The 20,249-nt window shown below is 41.4% G+C and overlaps 1 protein-coding gene across 2 annotated transcripts in view; it reads right to left on the bottom strand.

Moving 5' to 3' along the window:
* Positions 1–20,249, bottom strand: part of xkr4 (XK related 4) — a 35,659-nt gene that overhangs the window by 8,564 nt on the left and 6,846 nt on the right. For both annotated transcript variants that reach the window (XM_085804836.1, XM_085804837.1), the window contains one exon: positions 935–1,134. In XM_085804836.1, the coding sequence (XP_085660962.1) occupies positions 935–1,134 (200 nt within the window). The remainder of the gene's footprint in view (positions 1–934; positions 1,135–20,249) is intronic.

Below are 20,249 nucleotides of genomic sequence, written 5' to 3'. Positions count from 1 at the left end.
TTAAACACAAACAAACTCAGAAAACATCTTCATCAGTTTGACAACACATGAGCTGCAGACACTCATCGCCAGACTCTGAACCCGCACCGAGAGCCGTCTTTCACAGGAATGAGAGGCGACAGAGCGTTTGCAGTGGCGGCCCCGAGGCTCTGGAGCGATCCGCCTCAGGAAACCGGGTCGACCGAGCCTGTGACCTCCTTTAAGTCCTCTTTTACTAACTTTACTTTTCTCTGCCTTATTTGTTAAAAGCTTTGAATCTTTGGACTTTGTAAAAGTGCTGTATACCAGTGGTTCTCAAACTTTTTTTACATCGAGGACCCCTGAATTGACACAAATTAGACCACAGACCCCCATTGGACAAAATGTTGAAGTCAACACCAGAAATGCACAAATATTTGTTCTGAGAGTGAAGAACATCAATGTATATGTTCAAATTAGGGTCAATGGCGTGAATTTGTAGAGACATTTCTGGGAAAAAGTGGTACAATTTCTCCAAAAACATTAAAATATTCTAGAAATAAGTGGTTAAAATTCTCAAAAAAAAAGTTTTTTAAAAATTCGAGAAAAAAGTGGTAAGGTTTCAAAAAGAAAAAAAATTCTCAAAAACAATCCTAGAAAAAAGTGGTAAAATTTCTCAAAAAGGTTTTAAACAATTCTAGAAGAAACTGGTAAAATTTCTAAAAAAAAAAAAAAAAAACACTTTGAGAACCACTTCTCTACATGAAATAAAGATTTTAATCTGTAAAATGCAAATCAAAGACTTGTCAAAGTTCAGAAATCAATGTACTGATCTGCTCATTTACATTGTTCTATATTTAAAATAATTAATAATACAGGTGCAGTTACAGCCATGAACAATGACGGCTGCAGGTTATGGAAAGCAGTGTACAGTATAGCAGCAAGACAAACATGTGTGTGTGCGTGTGTGTGTTACCCTGCACGGCCTGCAACTTGTGTGTCTGTATGATGATGCACAGCTGCAGCACCAGCTGTGGAGCACTCTCCAGAAAGGTGGCCAGTAGATGCAGCATGCTCACGTCCGCAAACTCATAGACCATCCTCCAGTGGTAACGCCAGCGCTCCGTCTCGGCGCTCTGACGGCTCCGGATGCCCAGGTAGATGGTGTGGAAATACCTGGAGGAAACACACGTCACACTTCAGCATCAGCCAGACAGAGGTAAAACATGTCATGTTACAGAAAGAAAAAAAAAACCCACAACCATCGACAGAGGTGCTTTTCACCCTCTTGCCGTCTGACAAGTGTTATAGGACACAGCGAGACTGAAAAACAGCTTCTATCACACACTCTTAGAAATAAGAGTTCCAAAAGGGTTCTTCTACAAGGGCTGAGGTTCTGCCTGGAACCAATTGCTTCTGAAAAACCCTTTCCTGAAGAAAGGGTTTTTCAAGGGTTCTTGGTAACAATAAGGGTTCCAGTAAGAACCATTTTGATCCAGAGAACCCTTAAAAACCCTTTCCCCAAAGGAAAGGGTATTTCAAGGGTTCTCGGTAGAACTCCCTGTGTGGGTGCTAGATGAAACCGTAAGAAGTCGGATAGTTTCTGGATGGAACCCCCAGTAAGGGTTCTGGGTGAAACCAATACACCATAAAAGGGTTTATTGTAGAACCTCTCATTGGGTGTTCTAGGTGTAACCTTTGACAGATGGTTCTAGGTATAACCCTTTAAGTTGGGTTCTAGGTCGGAACCTTTATAAAAGGTTCTACCTGGAGCCAAAAAGGGTTCTCCTATGAGAACAAGCCGAAGAACCTTATATGGTTCTACTTAGCACTTTTATTTCTAAGAGTGCAGGGTTGTTACTATGCTGAACACGCAGCAACGACATCCAACCATCACACACCAGAGATCCAGACTGCCCCTAAATGGGGGGTGCAAGTACATTTTTCATCAACTTGGGCAGGTGCAACCAGTAAATTTGCTGTTTTTTTTTTTAACACTGGTGAAATGTGGAAGGAGCGACTCAAATAATCTGAGATCTGTCGTTACAGGTGTCAGGCCAATGTGTGTGAGGATCATGAATAAAAAGGAAATGTGAGTATTTGCCTTGCGAATCGATTTGTGCGCCCCCAAATTTTATTTATTTTTTGCTCCAAAGATTTCAAATTAGGGCGCACTGTGCTCCTCGTAAAAATAGTTAGCCTGAAGCGCTGCACACTAACATACAGTAACTGCACTGAATAACACACACAAACATCGTATTGCAGTCGACCATACACACCTCAGCACCTGTCACTTTTACTGTTTAACTGCAAATATTACTTACACTACTTGTGATTACATCTGCATTTTATTTTTACATTATCTTTTACTGTTATGTGTTTAAGCTTGTATTGTATAGTGACCTAAGCACTTTAAATAATTTCTGTAAATTTAGTGAGCTATTATTTTTGCTCTTCTTTTTCTGCATCTGGAGGTTTTGCTCCAACTCCAACAGTATTTTGCACAATGATAATAAAGATCTTAATCTTAACACCAGCCAACACTTTCTCTCTCACTGACAAAAGTAACAGCCCAGTGTCAGTCTGAACGCTGCATACAAACCTTTAAAGATCCTCTGATTGAGTTTAACCTGAACCAGTCACAGTCAGAGATTCATACATTACAAACCTGATGAGCCAATCCTGTCAACTTGTGAGGATGGGGGGGGCAGAGCTAAATAAAACTGATAAAACCCTGTTAGTCCAGACAGGATCATGACCCATTTGAGACCAATAATATTGGACCCACTTAATTCAGTGCATCTGGTTGGTACTTCCAGAGCACCGTCACTCTCCTGCTCTCTCACACCTCTCAGATCCATTCCACTTGTCTTCCTTATTCAGAGTCTATAGAAATAAAACTCCATGTTTTCTCTGCTCTCACCTGCTGCACAGACACTGTTCTGACATAAGCTACCCAGGTGGGTGGATCTGCTGTCTGCTCACATACTGTCACTATATAAGCTTGGTTAGTTTAAGATGAATTTTTCAAAATGTATTCAGCCGTGCATGGCTTTTAAAGGCATTATTAAGTCTTTCTGGAGCATTGAGCTTAATTGAAGCTTGATTGAAAGGCACCAGAAATAGAATGGAAAAGTTTTTCTATAGTAAAAAAATTTCAGAGGAGGAACCAACCACTCTTTTTTTTGGCCTCCTACTACTGACACTGTGTCAGCCACCAAAGGTTTTTACTGAGGGGTTTGTTGATATATCATTCACAGCCTGATTTATACAACATTTTATTCATAAAAACATGGCGAAAATTGATTTTTTTTCTCTCTCATTTACAGAGTGATAAAAAGAGATATCCAAAATCCCTTCTCTAAAACTTTTGACTTTAATATGTCAACAAAATAAAACAAGAATTTTGAAAGTGGCTTATCCATTGTTCAGATTTCAGTTCTGGAAATGTATGCAAATTAGCGCATATTTAAATGAAGCTAAGCGAAAATTCAGACAGGAAGACTATCTCTTTAAGCACGCCTCAAAGCCCTTTCCCTGTTTTCCTGCTATCCTCTCGCTCCACCCTCATTCTCATAATTCAGCCAATCACAGTCTGCCATCCTCTTTCCCTTCCACCAATCAGTCATTAGCGTCAAATTTAAAAGTTCTCTCTCTCTCCTGTCATCCAGCCGTCATTCCTGCAAAACTCTCAGCCCACCTCCACCCCGGCACCACCTCCATCAAGATACAGACTGTCTTAACCTGGATCTTCAACCGAGAAGTTCCCTCATCAGGCGACTTCAAGCTTCCCTACCACCACCAGTGTCTAGGCCCGGGGGGGATATAACTACTTCAGATGCAAGCTTCTCATCCCCAGATCAGTTTACTCAGCTGGTCTACACCCGTGGTCTAAGCGCCAAAGTCTATTTCGTGCACAATAAATGTAATTTCATCTTCATCCTCAAACCTGGCTCTCTTGTCGTAAATGGTCTATCCTGATTGAATTAGATATTGCCTAATTTAGGTATTTAAACATAAAACTTGACAAAACTTGTAACTTAATGTAAGTGATGAACTTGGGAAGTTTCATTGGTGATATCTGTTAGTTTACATGTTTACCCTATAGTGTCTCACGTTAAAGGGATAGTTCACCCAAAATTGAAATTGCACTCATTATCTACTCACCCTCATGTGGACTAAGGGCTGGGAGAAGTTTCAGAGTTATCCGTGGCTTCTCTGAGTTACAGGGGGTCTCAGCGTAGCAGTGCATGTCCATATAACGGTTGCAAATATACCAACTGTCTTTGTAACAAAAAGACACACCAAAAAACATCCAAATACCTCCATGCTGCTCGTATGTAATGTCCGTCTTGTATTGAAGCCCCGAAATGCGAAATTGTCCCGAAAAAAATTAGTCAGTTAGTCAGTAGTTAGTCTATATTTCAAGCTTGTTTGTAGCGGAAGCTCCTCTTCTGGGAAGAGAACAGACCCTGGTTCGTCCAAATGTGACGAACCGGGGTCTGTTCTCTTCCCAGTTTGTCCAAATTTGACGAACCGGGAAGAGGAGCTTCGAGAAGCTTCCACTACAAAACAAGCATGGAGGTATTTGGATGTTTTTTGGTGTGTCTTTTTGTTACGAAGACAGTTGGTATCCATTTGCAACCGTTATATGGACATGCACTGCTACGCTGAGACCCCCTGTAACTCAGAGAAGCCATGGATAACTCTGAAACTTCTCCCAGCCCTTAGTCGAGATGAGGGTGAGTAGATAATGAGTGAAATTTCAATTTTGGGTGAACTATCCCTTTAAGTTTCCCTTTAGCTTAGCAGGCTGGAGGGTGGGGCACATGATCAGGCCCTCTAAACCCAAATCGAGTGGGACAGCTTGACTAACCCGCCTGTACACACTGGTTCGTTTGTATTCTTGGCCCAAACCCAGCCCGAAAATATATACAAATGAGTCTGGTCTGGCCTCGGGCTTCCTTTCTTTTTCTTTTTTAATTAAACCTACTCAGTCGGAGCGCGTTGGGTCCGGGATTCAACACCCGCCTGTTGAGCCGAGCCGGGTCTGGTTTTAATTTTCAGGCCTGTTGAGAACTCTAAACCCAATAAAGCATGACATTACATGGCTACAACATACACATGCCCGCAGCAGCAGCAGCGGGGCTCACAATTTCAAAGCATTCACAATCAATGGTTCTGCTCAATATCACAGGAGGCAGGGCCTTCTGCCTCAAACAGAATTTGTCGTACCGAGTCGTAAAGCTAAATAAAATAAAAGCATCGTCACAGTAACGTGTGGAGAAAACAATGACAGATTTCACACCGCACACACAAACCTTTGATTCCTGCTGCAGCGGAGCTCGACTTTAGTTTCATTGCCTACGATAAACTCTGAGAGCAGGTTAAGTGCCTTTAAAGGTAGGAACACACCAGCTTTTTATGTGCAGTTTAGACTTATAGTTCCACAGTGCAGTTGCATCGGGAGAGACTGGATTGCACCATGGACATCGCCTGAGCAGCTCACTGTGTTGCTCCTGGCGACTCAGCTCCGACTGTACCTCTGCAGACCTGAGGCGAGAGCTCGGTTAATGAAGTGAATTCATTTCTACTTTTATTCTGTCTGTGGCCTACATTTCTGTGCGTGTGCGCCTCTCTCTCTCTCTCTCTCTCGGTCAGCCTCCCTCATTCGCTTCCATTGTTGCTCTTCCTCCATTGCCTCAATAAAACCAACACATGGCGGTCGTTTAGCAGCATGCTAATGGGCCGTGAAATGAAGTTCCGTTGTCAATAAAGAATTTGAAAATTAAATCTGGGCTGAGGGCATTAAAAGCTGCAGCCTGTTCGCGGACAGATGGACCTGACACATCTCTCACTGTGTGTATGTGTGTGTGTGTGTGTTGGTTCAGGCCTTTCTAAGTCTACAGATAAGACTTGTTAACCTGCCACTCAAGCGCCTCACGGTGTCCCAGTTCTGACTGCTTCGCTCACATCCACTGAAAACCAGAGTGGGGTCATTGAGTTTCACATTCAGCCTTCAAGTCAGACCGTCACCATCAGCACTGCCGTTATTACCATGGTAATATAATTTTAGAAATACGCATTAATCTATATATTCAGAGTATCTTATTATGGATCCAGGAGCTTTTCTGATGTTAATGGAAAAGGACCATAGGAAACTCTCTGGCTGCAGTTGTATCCACTGATGGACCATCTGACAATGTCTTATGCGACAACAGTCTTCCTCTTTTTTATTTCTACCACCCAGGATTTACTATGAAACCCTAAAAAAAACTCTCTAAATCAAGACAGTAACCGACAGATTTTCTTTTTCTTATTTCAAAATGTTGTTAGCCAGTAAGAACATGGACCTCCTCTCCATTACAAACACACCGGGAGATTAAAACCAGTAGAAACACTAAAATAAAACAGTTTGACTGAGTCACTGATGCTCTTCAGTGGACACAGCTGGACGTCTCCAGCAGCTGGAGCTGAGCTCTAACATCTACTCAGCTTGTTTCTCTGAGAACTTCACATCCAGACTCATCTGCTCCAAATACACAGATATAAAAGTCTATGAGGCTTAAAACTAGATCAAAGTCAATGTTGAGCGTCTGTGAGACACATGATCATAGAGGGCATGATGTCATAAACAGGCGACTAATGAAAGGGACAGAAACATTGGGATACTGTAAGATCCATATACGTACTGTAGAACATATGTTTAGTTGTTTTACACATTTTAATATAGAAAAGCTAAATATTATCAATTCAAAATAAGCTGAGATAAGGTAAACTAAGCTAAAATAAGCCTAGATGAGTTAAATCTAATAAAATAACTGTCCATTCTGTCTGGTTCAGTGATGCTGCATTATGGATCTGCAAATGAGCCTGTGACAAAGAGCTCCTTCATTAGCAGCAAAGGACAAATTCCCCCAGTGTTCATAAACTGTGGACACTTCATCTAGGCACATTAACACTTGTCCACCACTCTGCACTGAAGATACTGACTGCTGCACACAAAACGCAGTTTATCTATCATTTATCGAGTACTCATCGAATATCTTAAAGGAGACATATTCTGCCCCTTTTTCCACAAATTAAAATAGTTCCCAGGTGTCTTAAAGACATGTCTGTGACATGCTTTGGTCAAAATCCCCCAAGGATCAAACATCACAGCTCTCTAAAAAGCCCTGTTCAGAACGGCTGATTTCAGTGCCTGTCCCTTTAAATGCAAATGAGCCACTGCTTGCCCCGCCCCTTCTACTGGTACCAGGTAGGGGTGGGGTTATGCAAAATTGAAAACTAATAACATCACTGCCAGACAACTGAGGGAACAGCTCGTAAAACCACATCGATTTCAATCTGGAGGCTGAAAATTACAGATTTTTTTTGTCAATTCTCACATTTTGGGAGCCAGAAGGAAAGACAAACACCTAAATATATATTTAAGAGCCTTCAAAAAGTGATATTTCCATAATATGTCCCCTTTAACATTTTGCGGTGCCATGTGTTGCATTGGCTGCTCCATGTTTGATTGACATTTGCCTGTAAGACACAGCGCTGGTGACACAAATGTGAACCGATCACTGATTGGTTAACGACCGTGAAACGTACTCTCTCTGCAGTAAATGGTGCAATAGAAGTGCAACAGTATAGGTGTGATATAACGTACTGGGGGAGAAGCTCATGTCTTTCCCTGTGTCCTCTCCAGTGTGTTCGGGCAAACACATCCCCGGGGTCTGAAGACCTACGCCAAGGTTCTGATAGGAACTACGGGAGGACGGGAGGTAGCTAACGGTTTGTACTTGTATTCGTGTAAATTAATTATGTACTTGATACGTTGCATTACTGGTGACTGGTTTAATAACCTTTCATAAAAATAGAAACATCCCTGTTGCGGTAACGTGGGCTGCTGCTGATGTCACACACGCTTCACAGTCACTTCATGTTTTCCCTCTGTGTCTGGACTGTCGGCTGTTTGGGCGAATAAATCACCCGATGGTTGGTCGGCGGCGTGCTCTGCTGCTCCGTGTTCAGTCTTTCCAGGTGGTGTTACAGTGAGCGCCGAGGGCCTGATGGATATGAGATTACGGAGGTACAGAGCACAAACAGTCTCTACTTGTGGTGCAGCAGAGCGCAGACTAAGTGGGCAGACAGTAATGAAGATTTACAGTGTATAAACACTTGCTGCAGTGTTAGGGGTATAGATGTCGCAATTACACAGCTCTGCAGAGGACTTTTAATTTGTAATGACAGATAAAGTGGCACGTGGCAGAGCAAGGCGAGAGGAGGACAGAGGGAAAGAAAGAGGAAGGACAGAGGTAGATTTAAGCCCAACTTCTATTAGATTGGTTTTTATCACCTATTAATGGAGAATTCCAGTCATTTTTGACCCCTAAATCGTTGTCCTGATGGTCACCCAGTGTTGGGGGGAGCAAAAAACGCGACTAAAATTGATGCAGACAAACCAGAGTTACACCATGGCTAGACGGCACTAGGGATAGCGACAACGCTAACCTATGGTTGCAATTCTTTCAACCACAACAAACACTCAAAAAACAATCAAATATCTATGGTACATGACTGGAATCCTTATGACACACCACTAAACATATATAGTGTACAGTATAAACTTTGTGTTTTTGCATGTAGTCACTCACCTCAGATTGAGGCCTTTGCTGTGTGTAATAATTGTGTTATAATGTACAGTGTACATGCAAAAGTTTGGGCACCCCTGGTCAAAGTTTCTGTTAATGTGAACAGTTAAACAAGTGGAAGATGAAATGATCTCCAAAAGGCATAAAGTAAAACATGACACATTCCCTTTACATTTAGAAAAATATTTATATATTTTTTATTTTCATCTTTTACATTTTCAAACTGAGAGAAAAGGAAAAGGCCCTGCAGTTAGTACCAAGTAGCACCCCCCGCTTTCAAAACTATCAGTAAATATCTTGTCTGATACCTTGGTCAAAGTTATCTGAGAGCTCAAGTCTCCTGGGTTTCTCATTCTTTTGCAGGCTGCTGCTTTGTTTTGTTTCATGTTTAACTTGCCTATGCCTTTTGGAGATCATTTCATCTTCCACTTGCTAAACTGTTCACATTAACAGAGATTTGGACCTGGGGTGCACAAACTTTTGCATGCCACTGTAGGCTATCTGTTAATCTCTACCAGGACAGTCACTTTCTACTGAGTACAGTCTGTTGTTTTGATCGCTCGTCTGCTCTGGTGTGGACTTAAGTCTGTCTGCACTGGGACAAGAGCGTTCAACTCCGTCTCGTAACATTCCATTATTATCTCATAGCGTGGTGAATGTGCAGGTCACAACTTGTCCACCAGAGCGTTTTGGAGTTGTTGGGTTGTGTATTTGATGAGTTTGATGAGGGAAACCAAGAAATCCCATTAGCCTCCATAGCGTAGCTCTTAGCAGCTCGCGGCTCTGCTCCACCGTTCTAAAAATAGCTTGCACCGACAAATAAAGGTAACAAACCTACTGCTATGACTAGGGATTATGGTTATGGGCCAATTTGCCAAAATGTTGAACTATCCCTTTAACCCTTTGGGTTAGCCTCATGTACCCCTTCTTTTGGAGGGATGTGCTTTGTTTTGTTATTTTTCTGATGTGTTGCTGATGGAAATAAACTCTAACTAATGGGGGAACACAAAGAACATGAAGGAAGGAAATGAGGAACATGCAGGAACACGGTATGAACGCAGACTTGAACACAGAACAACCAACAAAGCACAATGGGTAATGAACACAGGTGAGACACATGAGGTAATCACCAGAGGGCGAGCACACGACAGGAAGACAAGACACAGGGAATTTCACAATAAAACAAGACGGAACAGGAAACCAGAGACAAACCGTGACAGATGTCTCTTCCTCTGTGATGCTTTTTCACAGAAAAACATCAGGCAGCCTGTTAGAGCTCAGAATATCATCAACATGACCAAACTGTTCCTGGTCAATGTAACATGTGATCAGTTAGAGCCCCACTCATGTGGGACAGTGGTTACATAACCCACATAACCTAACAAGCCACAACTTAACCATTCACAGTGTGTTCGGGGACTTGAGAACACACAGCACCGCTCCTCACAGACAAACCCCTCTCCTCCCTCTCCTCCCCCCACCTCCCCAGGCCAGTCTTAGGGGGGAAACATTGCTTTGAATATGCATTAGTGTTCCAGTGCGTCTTATGTGTGCGCGAGTGCGTCTGAACCGATAGAGGAAGTAAAAATCAAGTGGTGCAGGTCAAACGTGTGCGCGATTGCTGCAGCACTTGAAGCTGGCATGTTGTGTAACAGCAGAGAGTCATGAGAGTGCTTTCTAAAAACAACCTGAGAGGAGAGGAAGAGGAGAGGAGAGGAGAGGAGAGCAGAGGAGAGGAGAGGAGAGGAGAGGAGAGGAGAGGAGAGGAGAGGAGAGGAGAGGAAGGGAGAGGAGACAAGACAAGAAGACAAGAGAGGAGGAGGGAAGAGGAGACAAGACAAGAGGGGAGGTGAGGAGAGGAGAGGAGAGGAGAAGGGAGCAGAGAAGAGGGGCAGAGAGGAGAGAAGACAAAATGGGAGGAAGGGAGAGGAGACAAGAGGGGAGGTGAGGAGAAAGGAGGAGACAAAAGGGGAGGAAGGGAGAGGAGACTAGACAAGACAAGAGGGGAGGTGAGGAGAGGAGAGGAAAGGAGAGGAGAGGAGAATTATGTATTAATTAAAACTGGTACTGGTCTGTATAACTGTTTATTTAACCAGTAGCAGTAACAGTGAGTGTGAACTCAGTCTTTGATTCTGATCAGCGGAGTCTTCCCACTGATAGGACGCCATGTTCAGGATTTCTGAAAATGTCACAGCATCCCAGTGGGACTCTTCCAGATCATTAGCCAGAGCCTTTTAGTCACCAGGAGTCAGCACCGACCAGCATCGCCCCTGTACCATCATCACCACGACCGCCGTGACATCACCGGGACAACATCAGCCAACTGTGAACACCAGACCCAAAACACTCAGCCTCCACAGCAAGAGGTCAAAGGTCATGGAGGAAGAGGATGACAAAGGGGACACTCACTACCTGACCCTAGAGACACCAAACTACACTGTGGTGTATGATGATAAAATTGCTTTAAAAAAAAAGAAAAGAAAAGCAACTGTTTCCATGCAGCTGGTTGTGATGCACATTTTCAATTTGCACATAAGAAAAAATGGTTTGGAAGAGGAGGAAAAGTTGATGTATAAAATATGATGAAGTGCAGTGGAGGCAGATTCAGTGAATAAATGATGACATACAGAAATCATTTGACTTAAATGTCAGTAAAGCCTCCACTGCAGGAGACGCGGAAAAAAAACAAACATCCGGCACGTTTCGGACCAATCAGGAGGCGGTAACGTTATTTGACATCCAGCGTGCAGCTCTCTGTCATTGAGCTTTCCATCACTTACCACTATGATGCATTGATGTGATGCATTTAGTTGTAATTGCAGTGGAAGCTGCGAGGTGATGCATTAGATGTTGTGATTTTTCCATTAATAAGTCATTTGTGTTCATAAAAACAAAAAAGGAGTCAAAGAATCAGTTTGTCCAATGATGTCCAGTAAGTTCAGGAAGTAGTGGAGCTGTGCATAAAATCTATTAAGAAATTAATGGAGACTGTCCACTGAAAGTCATGTTGGGCTCATATGGAAAGAACACAGGAAGAGTTGAGTTTGTAGTAACAGTGTCATGCAGTAAATTTAAAAAGACAATCAGTGTTTCCCAAATCACAAGATGGCGTCCTCAAATGTCTTGTTTTGTCCACAAACCAAAGAGATACTCAGTTTATTGTCATAAAGGAACAAAAAAACAAGAAATATTCACATTAAAGAAGCTGAAATCAGAGAATTTGGACTTTTTTTCTTTAAAAAACCCCAATCAAAACGATTCTTCGATTATCAAAATAGATTACGATTAATTTAATAATCGATTATTGTTCGATTAATCAATTAATTGTTGCAGCTCTAATTTCCCATCAAAACATATGGGACTGGGGAAATACCAACGAGCTTAGCTTCTGAAATAATGATGGCTTCGGTCACTGCTTTAGTAAATTGATAAATGTCTGCAAAGGTCACTCAATAAAATGATATTTTATCATTTTTAGTTACCCCTTGCAACTACACCAAGTACCACTAGGGGTCTGAGTACCTCTGGTTGAAAAACGCTGTTCATAGTCAAGGACAAATGTGTATCTGTTCCTATATAGGCTATATATTTATTCTGTAGGGTCCAAATTTTTTTAATAAGAAGTGAATATTGCCATGTGAAGTTTGACAGTCAGACGGTTGTGCAACTACTTCTTCTTTGCTTCTTCCAAGCAATTTTTTTCAACTTCTCTCTGGGGGTTTAGGGATGTTTGTTGCTTGTTTACTGTTAAACTCCTGCCCAAAGGCTGAGCCAGCTAACATTTTCTCTGCCCAGAGACAATTTAAAAAAAAAAAGAAAAATCTGATTTGATGGATGACTTTATTATGGTGGTTTTAGCTTTCTAAAGCTGCTAGAGCTAGCAGCTGCCCCGCTCTGTTGGCCTAAAGCAAGTGCAACGCTATCTGGTTAACCTGGCTATCTAATGATTATATATTAGGTAAATATACACACAGAAACTTCACCTGCAGTTAATAATACAACACAAGTAAAGAGAACATCCCAACATCTCTGTTGGTGCTACTGTGAATAGTAGCACGGTAGCACCTGACTGCAGAATTAGCGCCACCTACTGTTTATGTTGATGGACCAAATCCTAATTCTTGCACAGTAGGCTAGTGAAGGTAAAGTCACATTTTAATTAGCTAATTTTCAAAAGACTCATTTAAAACCCTGACTTGTCGACACACACACACACACACACACACACACACACACACACACACACACACACACACACACACACACACACACACACACACACACACACACAGATTAAGTTTATTGCCTCTTAGTGGTGAATGTGTCAGAAGTACACTGCAAAAACTCAAAATCTTTCCAAGAATATTTGTCTTATTTCTTATCAAAATGTCTCAATTCTAGTCAAAACGAATCTCTTTCCACTTAAAATAAGACTCATCACCTAAAAATTAACTTGTTTTTAGATAATTTTCACTTGTTTCAAACTAATTTTCACTTGAAATAAGTAGAAAAATCTGATAGTGGAGCAAGTTTTTCTTTCTTATTACAAGCACAAAAAACTTGCTTTCACTGGCAGATGCTTGAAAGAGTCAACAAAGCTACAAACAAGCTACTTTTTAATGTGATGAGTCTTATTTTAAGTATAATGAGATTTGTTTTGACTAGAAATAAGACAAATATTCTTGGTAAGATTTTGAGTTTTTGCAGTGTAACACTGAGTGGTTAGTGAGGAGCATTAAAACTAGTTCCTCAGATACAACTGGACAGAGCTCAGTCTCAGACAGGTCCTGGACCTGACAGTCTCACAGCCCTGTCGTCACTGCTGTGCACCTCTGTGAACCCACGTCAGCCATCCTTCAGCGAGTGAGAGGAGTGTTCAGGGTGTGATCTGCTGCTAGGCCTTTTTCACATTGTTCCTGGTGGTGATGATCATGTCACTTTGAACTGGTCTGGTACAGATGAGACTGAAGGATTAGATGGCACTGTTCAGGTGTTCAAATGTTTTCCATAGAAGCAATTTCTTCACTTTGCTGCAACAATGTTATTGGTACTGTTATGTTGTGAGTGTGTGAGAAAAGAGGAACACGGCACGCCGCACACTCAGCTCCAGTTGCAAGAGATTTATTGACAACGTTGGGCCAGACAAGGCCTTTGTCAAGTCGGTTGTCAATACGTTGTCAATAAATCTCTTGCAACTGGAGCCGAGTGTGTGGCGTTCTTCTTTTCTCAACTTTATCCATCGCCAGCACCTCCAATTACGGTGTGCATTGTTCCTCATCCTAATAATGTTGTGAGTGTGTTTCAGCATCATTATTGACTTTGGATTCTAACATAATAAACTCATCATCATAATATATAAGTAAAAAAAAAGAAAGTGTTCACCTTTGGAAGGAGAGTGGATTATTAGTGGAACAACATGGATTGGACATAATTACTAGGCTACTAAGTTGTGTTTTTGCTGTAACATGTAATTATTGTCTCACAGGGTCAGGATGAATGCTTTGATGTACAAAACCTGTGAATTTCCAACCAGCAGTCAGCCCTATAGCTTGTTTTAACAGTGCAGTTACACAACCCTTGCAATAATGTTACAGTGAGTTTTCAACATACTTGTTAAAATGCTGTTATTGATTATTTGGGTGGTGCATGGAACTCCAATACAGACTGAAACACAACAGCAATTGTCTATTTACACGCTCAGTGTTTGGTCTCCATCTGCTTCTGACTGAGTCTGTCTGGACATCAGTGAGGACAGGGACAACAAGCAGACATATGATATGATATGATATGATATGATATGATATGATATGATATGATATGATATGATATGATATGATATGATATGATATGATATGATATGATATGATATGATATGATATGATATGATATGATATGATATGATATGTAGGAATATAAAGTCCAAAATCTAAATTGCAGGAGCTGCAGATTTTTGAATAAAGGTAACTTGTGCCACAACATTGTGCATCGTGAGCACCATAAGCTTTATTGTGCTACAGAGATGCTGCTGCCTACAAAATTACATTTATATTACATTATATGATATGATATATTATATCACAGACTGTAAACAGAGCAGGCCCACTGTGACGACTGATTCACGTCATTGTGAGAAGAATCCACCAGTGACTGACTGGATCCAGAATAAAGCTGCTCATGTCCATTAATAGCTCTTTAAGATGCTGCACGCCAAGTAAGTGTGATTCATATTCAATATAATACAGTAATGTAAAGTATTGATTAGCATATCATTTAATAATGTGCTGGGCCATCTTTTGAAACTATCTATAATACATCAGTAGCAATTCTAATTGGTTTATTATTCATGAAGTTAAATCACTATGAGTGTTTAGTTCATAACTCAGTTTACTATAAAAATGTAAATTGTCTCTCGGGGCTTCGGATTGTTTCTGTTTTTCTTTCATGTGGGTGACAAAACATGCAAATAAAATGAGAGATAACATCTGCTTTACACATAAAATACTCGGAGGCCACTGATTACGCATTCTTCTGGGTCTGAAACTGTTTTCTGTTGTCGTTCGGTGGCATTTTTAGAAACATGACGATGTTCAGTAATTTCCTTTGACTGGAACATCACACAGAAATGTGTGTCAGGGAATCTAAGTCTGTGTTATCATATTCACTGCAGGTTCAGTTAAAGCCTCTGAGACGTCACTGTGGACGTCATCGGTACCTGCTGATGTGAAGTCTAGTGTTATCTCATAACTAAAAGCTGACTCAATGAAAACAGTAATTAAGATGTGACTTAATGCAAATTAAAGTAAGCAGCAGCACACTCAGATACCTCTGCTCCCACTGCAGGTGGGATGTGCAGTATATTTAGAGCTCTTCACAGTGCACACAATCCTAAAGAGTATTAAGGCCACACTGACAAACAAGAAGTGATAATATCAATAAGAATGAAGTCATCATTTTGTTTGTCAGTTATCTTCAATGCCCAGATAACCTTCAGTGAGCACTTCAGAAAAAAAAAAACTAACATTGCCTCACAGTTGTTTTTCTGCACCAAACAAACTGTCCCCTTTGTTAAAGGGATAGTTCAATATGAACATTTTGGCAAATTGGCCCATTGCCATAAATCCCTATAGTCATAGCAGTAGGTTCGTTACCTTTAATTGTCGGTGCAAGCTGTTTTTAGAACGGCGGAGCAGAGCTGCGAGCTGCTTAGAGCTACACTACGGAGGCTAATGGGATTTCTTGGTTTCCCTCATCAAACTCATCAAATACACAATCCAACAACTCCAAAACGCTCTGGTGGACAAGTTGTGACCTGCACATTCACCACGCTATGAGATAATAACAGAACGTTACGAGACAGAGTTGTTTTTGAGGCAAATGCAGAGACTGCTTGCCGAAAAACTGCCCCCGATGGGAATGTGCATCAGTGATTTTGCATGAACTTACCTCTAAAACAACTCTGTCTCGTAACGTTCTGTTATTATCTCATAGCGTGGTGAATGTGAAGGTCACAACTTGTCCACCAGAGCGTTTTGGAGTTGTTGGATTGTGTATTTGATGAGTTTGATGAGGGAACCCAAGAAATCCCATTAGCCTCCGTAGCGTAGCTCTGAGCAGCTCACAGCTCTCCTCCGCCATTCTAAAAATAGCTGCACCGACATTTAAAGGTAACGAACCTACTGCTATGACTATAGGGATTATGGCAATGGACCAATTTTCCAAAATGTTGAACTATCCCTTTAAGAGTATTAGGGCCACACTGACAAACAAGAAGTGATAATATTAATAAGAATGAAGTCACAATCTTGAGATTAAAATCCAGTTATCTTCAAGGACCAGATAACCTTCAGTGAGCACATTACCTCACAGTTGTTTTCCTGAACCAACCAGGTAACAAACTGTCCACTTTGTTCAACTTTGTTGTTCATCTTGTACTGCAGAGAAGCTATAAATCTAAAATGTGCTTCACACACTGTAGTGTATCCTCAACCTGATTTCCACTGTCACCACAGCTCCGAGGTGGAACAATCTGAAAACATGATGCTTCCGGTCGCAGCCTCACCAGCCTCTCTCTACCGTCTGCCTCCGTCATCTTTACTGTCTGGGTCCATTTTCACTGGGGCAGCTCCTGGAAACATGAGAAACCCCCCTGTCTCGTTGACAGAAACATTTCTCATCTTTCTGTCCAATTTCCAATATTCTCTCTAATACTTTTGCTGAGTGCATCAGGCAGAAAGACTTGGGCACCAAGCGCGAGAGAAATCCTTTCTCAGTCTTGACACACTGGAGCACATGAAGTATTTCAGCCGTGCGGATCCCCGGAGGAAAAATACACATGATTAGCATGTAACTGCTCCATTTCTCTTCTTCCATCTATTCTATTAAACACTGCTGCTCTGTGAGACAGCGCTGATGTAGCAGCGGGTTACCGGTGACTCTCACCCACAAACCACTCACACATCTGACTCAGAGACACACGACCCAAGGACCTATAGGGGCGGGGCCACCACAACTCCTCCAATCACATGACTGACCACACATGTCAAGCAAACGAGTGTCTCCTGTAACAAGGACTTTAAACAGCAACGGCTGAAGTGACAGCTAGCCCATACAGTTTAATGCGTATTAAAGGGATAGTTCACCCAAAATTCAAATTTCACTCATTATCTATTCACCCTCATGTCAACTAAGAGCTGTGAGAATTTTCAGAGTCCTCCGTGCCTTCTCGGAGTCACGGAGGGGTCTGGGCAGCAGTAGTTGTCCATATAATGGTTGTGAATGGATACCACTTTTCTTTGTCCAAAAAGACACACCAAAAAACATCCAAATACCTCCATACTGCTTGTCTGTAATGTCCCTCTTGTATTGAAGCCCTGACATGAGAAATTGTTCCGAAAAAAATTAAATAAGTATATATTTTAAGCTTGTTTGTAGCGGAAGCTCCCAGTGACTCGGTTCACTGCTCTTCCTGTGACACTGCAAATCTCGCGTGAGTTGCACTGACCGGCGGAACAATTTCTCATGTCGGGGCTTCAATACAAGAGGGACATTACAGACGAGCACTATGGAGGTATTTGGATGTTTTTTGGTGTGTCTTTTTGGACAAAGAAAAGTGGTATCCATTCACAACCATTATATGGACAAATACTGCTGCGCAGACCCCCCCGTAACTCCAAGAAGGCACGGAGGACTCTGAAAATTCTCACAGCCCTTAGTCGACATGAGGGTGAGTAGATAGTGAGTGAAATTTGAATTTTGGGTGAACTATCCCTTTAAGTTTGTCATTTAACTTTGTTCCCTGTCAGTGTTACACCTCCCTGTGTATTCATATGTTGTTTTTAGCTGATTTAATTTATTATTTATTCATTGTGTTATTAAGCAAAATACAACTCTGCCCACACCGGTAGCCTTCATCTTTCCCAGAACAAGGGAATAAATTAGCTGCATTAAAGAAAATGCTTCTTTATAAAGGTGGAGACAGCAACCCAAACTCAATGTTTCTCACACCAGTGAAGGACACAGAGATAAGACACCTGGTCAACAAATGTGTAGCAAGACCTCGACATGAAACTGATTAAGACATATTATGAGTGATCTTTTTTGACTGTCTTGAACTGGACTGCAGCTCTGTACTACTATCTGCTGTTGTATCATGTTATGTTGGAATGTCGAAAGAGAAAATTTTGATGAATAGAATGTATTCTGAGGGTACCAGGGTCGGGACTAGATAAGCTTTGCTTCTCCCACTTTCCCTTTCAGCCATGTTGCTGTATTACTTAAACTGAGATGATGTGTGATGAAGTCTGATTTAACTAACATGTCCGAAATGAATGAATGAATAAATACATTAAATAAATAAATAAAAAGGAAAATAGATATTTATATAACTGTACAGCTTATCTATGCATATAAAGTTTGCATTGAAATTCCCTTTGAGACAAACTGTTTGTAAAAAACGAGCTACACAGGTGCATCTCAATAACTTGCTTTTTGAATATCATGGAAAAGTTCATCTATGTCAGTAATTCAATTCAAAAAGTGAAACTAATACAATATATAGATCCAGTACACGCAATGAAACATTTCAAGTCTTTATTTGATTGATTGATTTTAATTGCAATGATTATGGCTCACATTTAAAGCAGAAGTAAGCGATATTTTTGCGTTAATATAAGTCTCAAATAGTTATATCTTCCGACAGCAATCACTTACATAGAGTGTTTGGACCGAAACACGGGTCTCTCAGTCAACTTTTCTCGTATCCTACAAGTTTTATCCAATGAGGAGAGAGAACGGCATGAAGGGCTGTGTGTGCAGCCAAGGGATGCGCGTGAATGTGGTGACGTAGGGACGAGGACCAATGATCCATGACGAGGGCGGGGGCTGCTAACTCCATCGGCTGACAAGACGTTATGGTGCATTCAAGGCAACCCGTGACTCGTGTATTTCCAACCTGTGAAGTCGTACCTGTTCGATCTGGTACGAGTTCACGGGTCGGAAGTTACGAGTGGACGTTATAGTGACTTTCACAGGTAAAACAGGTTGGAAAAACACGAGTGGGTTGCCTGGAACGCTACAAAGTCGTAAGTCGTGACTTGAAGCTGTAATTTACGGTTACAAAAGCCTGCCTGGAACGCAGCATTAGCCAAAACGACCGGATCGCTTACTTCTGCTTTAATTAAGATCTTAAATTCAGTATCAGAAATTTGAAATTTGAATATTACAAAAAAGCATTTTTAATATGGGAATGTAGGCCTTCTGAAAAGTAGTGCATCATGTCAATTGACATGCACTCAATACTTGGTTGGGGCTGTTTGACTTTGGCTACTGATGATATTCTAATTGATTGAGATGCACCTATACAAATAAAATTGCCTTGCCTAGTGGTGGGAATGAAAGGTCACTAGGAAACACTTAACAATAGAACCTGAGGTCGCACATTCATCATTACATTATGTCAGTTAAAGTAGACTGACAAATTGATATCTCCTACACCTGTGTGTCTGTACGAATGTGTCTGAGACTTTGGCACCACGAACAGCACCAGAGCACAGTGAGACTGTGGCTGGAAACACAGACATGTCTGTGACGTATCAGCAGGTGTCTTGAACAAACGGACCCATAATCCTCTACTGTAAGTACTAGTCCAACAAACACGTAGTCTATACCAACTCTGAAACTCTCTCCGTCGTAGACAGGAGCAGACGGAGGTCTCCATATGGAACGTACGTCATTGCGTCGTGTTGGTGGTAGCGCCGTGCCTACCCTGGTTGTCATGGTTACAACAGTCAACACGGTTTACACGACACCCGTCGCCATGGTTACTATGACAACATTGCTTTGCCTTTGCTTGGTTCTTGTTGTTTAGACAAGGATTTTAGGCCCAATAGTTGATTAGTGAGACACTACAGGTGAATAACAGATATCACCATGAAACCTTTAAGTTTATCATTTAGCCTACATTAAAGCAGAAGTAAGTGATATATTTGTGTTAATATAAGTCTTAAATAGTTATATCTTCCGACAGCAATCACTTCTATAGAGTGTTTGGTCTGAAACACAGGTCTCTCAGTCCCTCTGCTCTGCTCTGAGCCGAAGAGAAAACATTTATCGTATCCTACAGTTTTTATCCAATGAGGAGAGAGAACGGCA

The sequence above is a fragment of the Trachurus japonicus genome, chromosome 17 (genome assembly GCF_045865225.1).
Source record: "Trachurus japonicus isolate A0001 chromosome 17, Traja_1.0".
Classification (NCBI taxonomy): Eukaryota; Metazoa; Chordata; class Actinopteri; order Carangiformes; family Carangidae; genus Trachurus; species Trachurus japonicus.
This window is presented reverse-complemented; position numbering and strand designations above follow the sequence as displayed.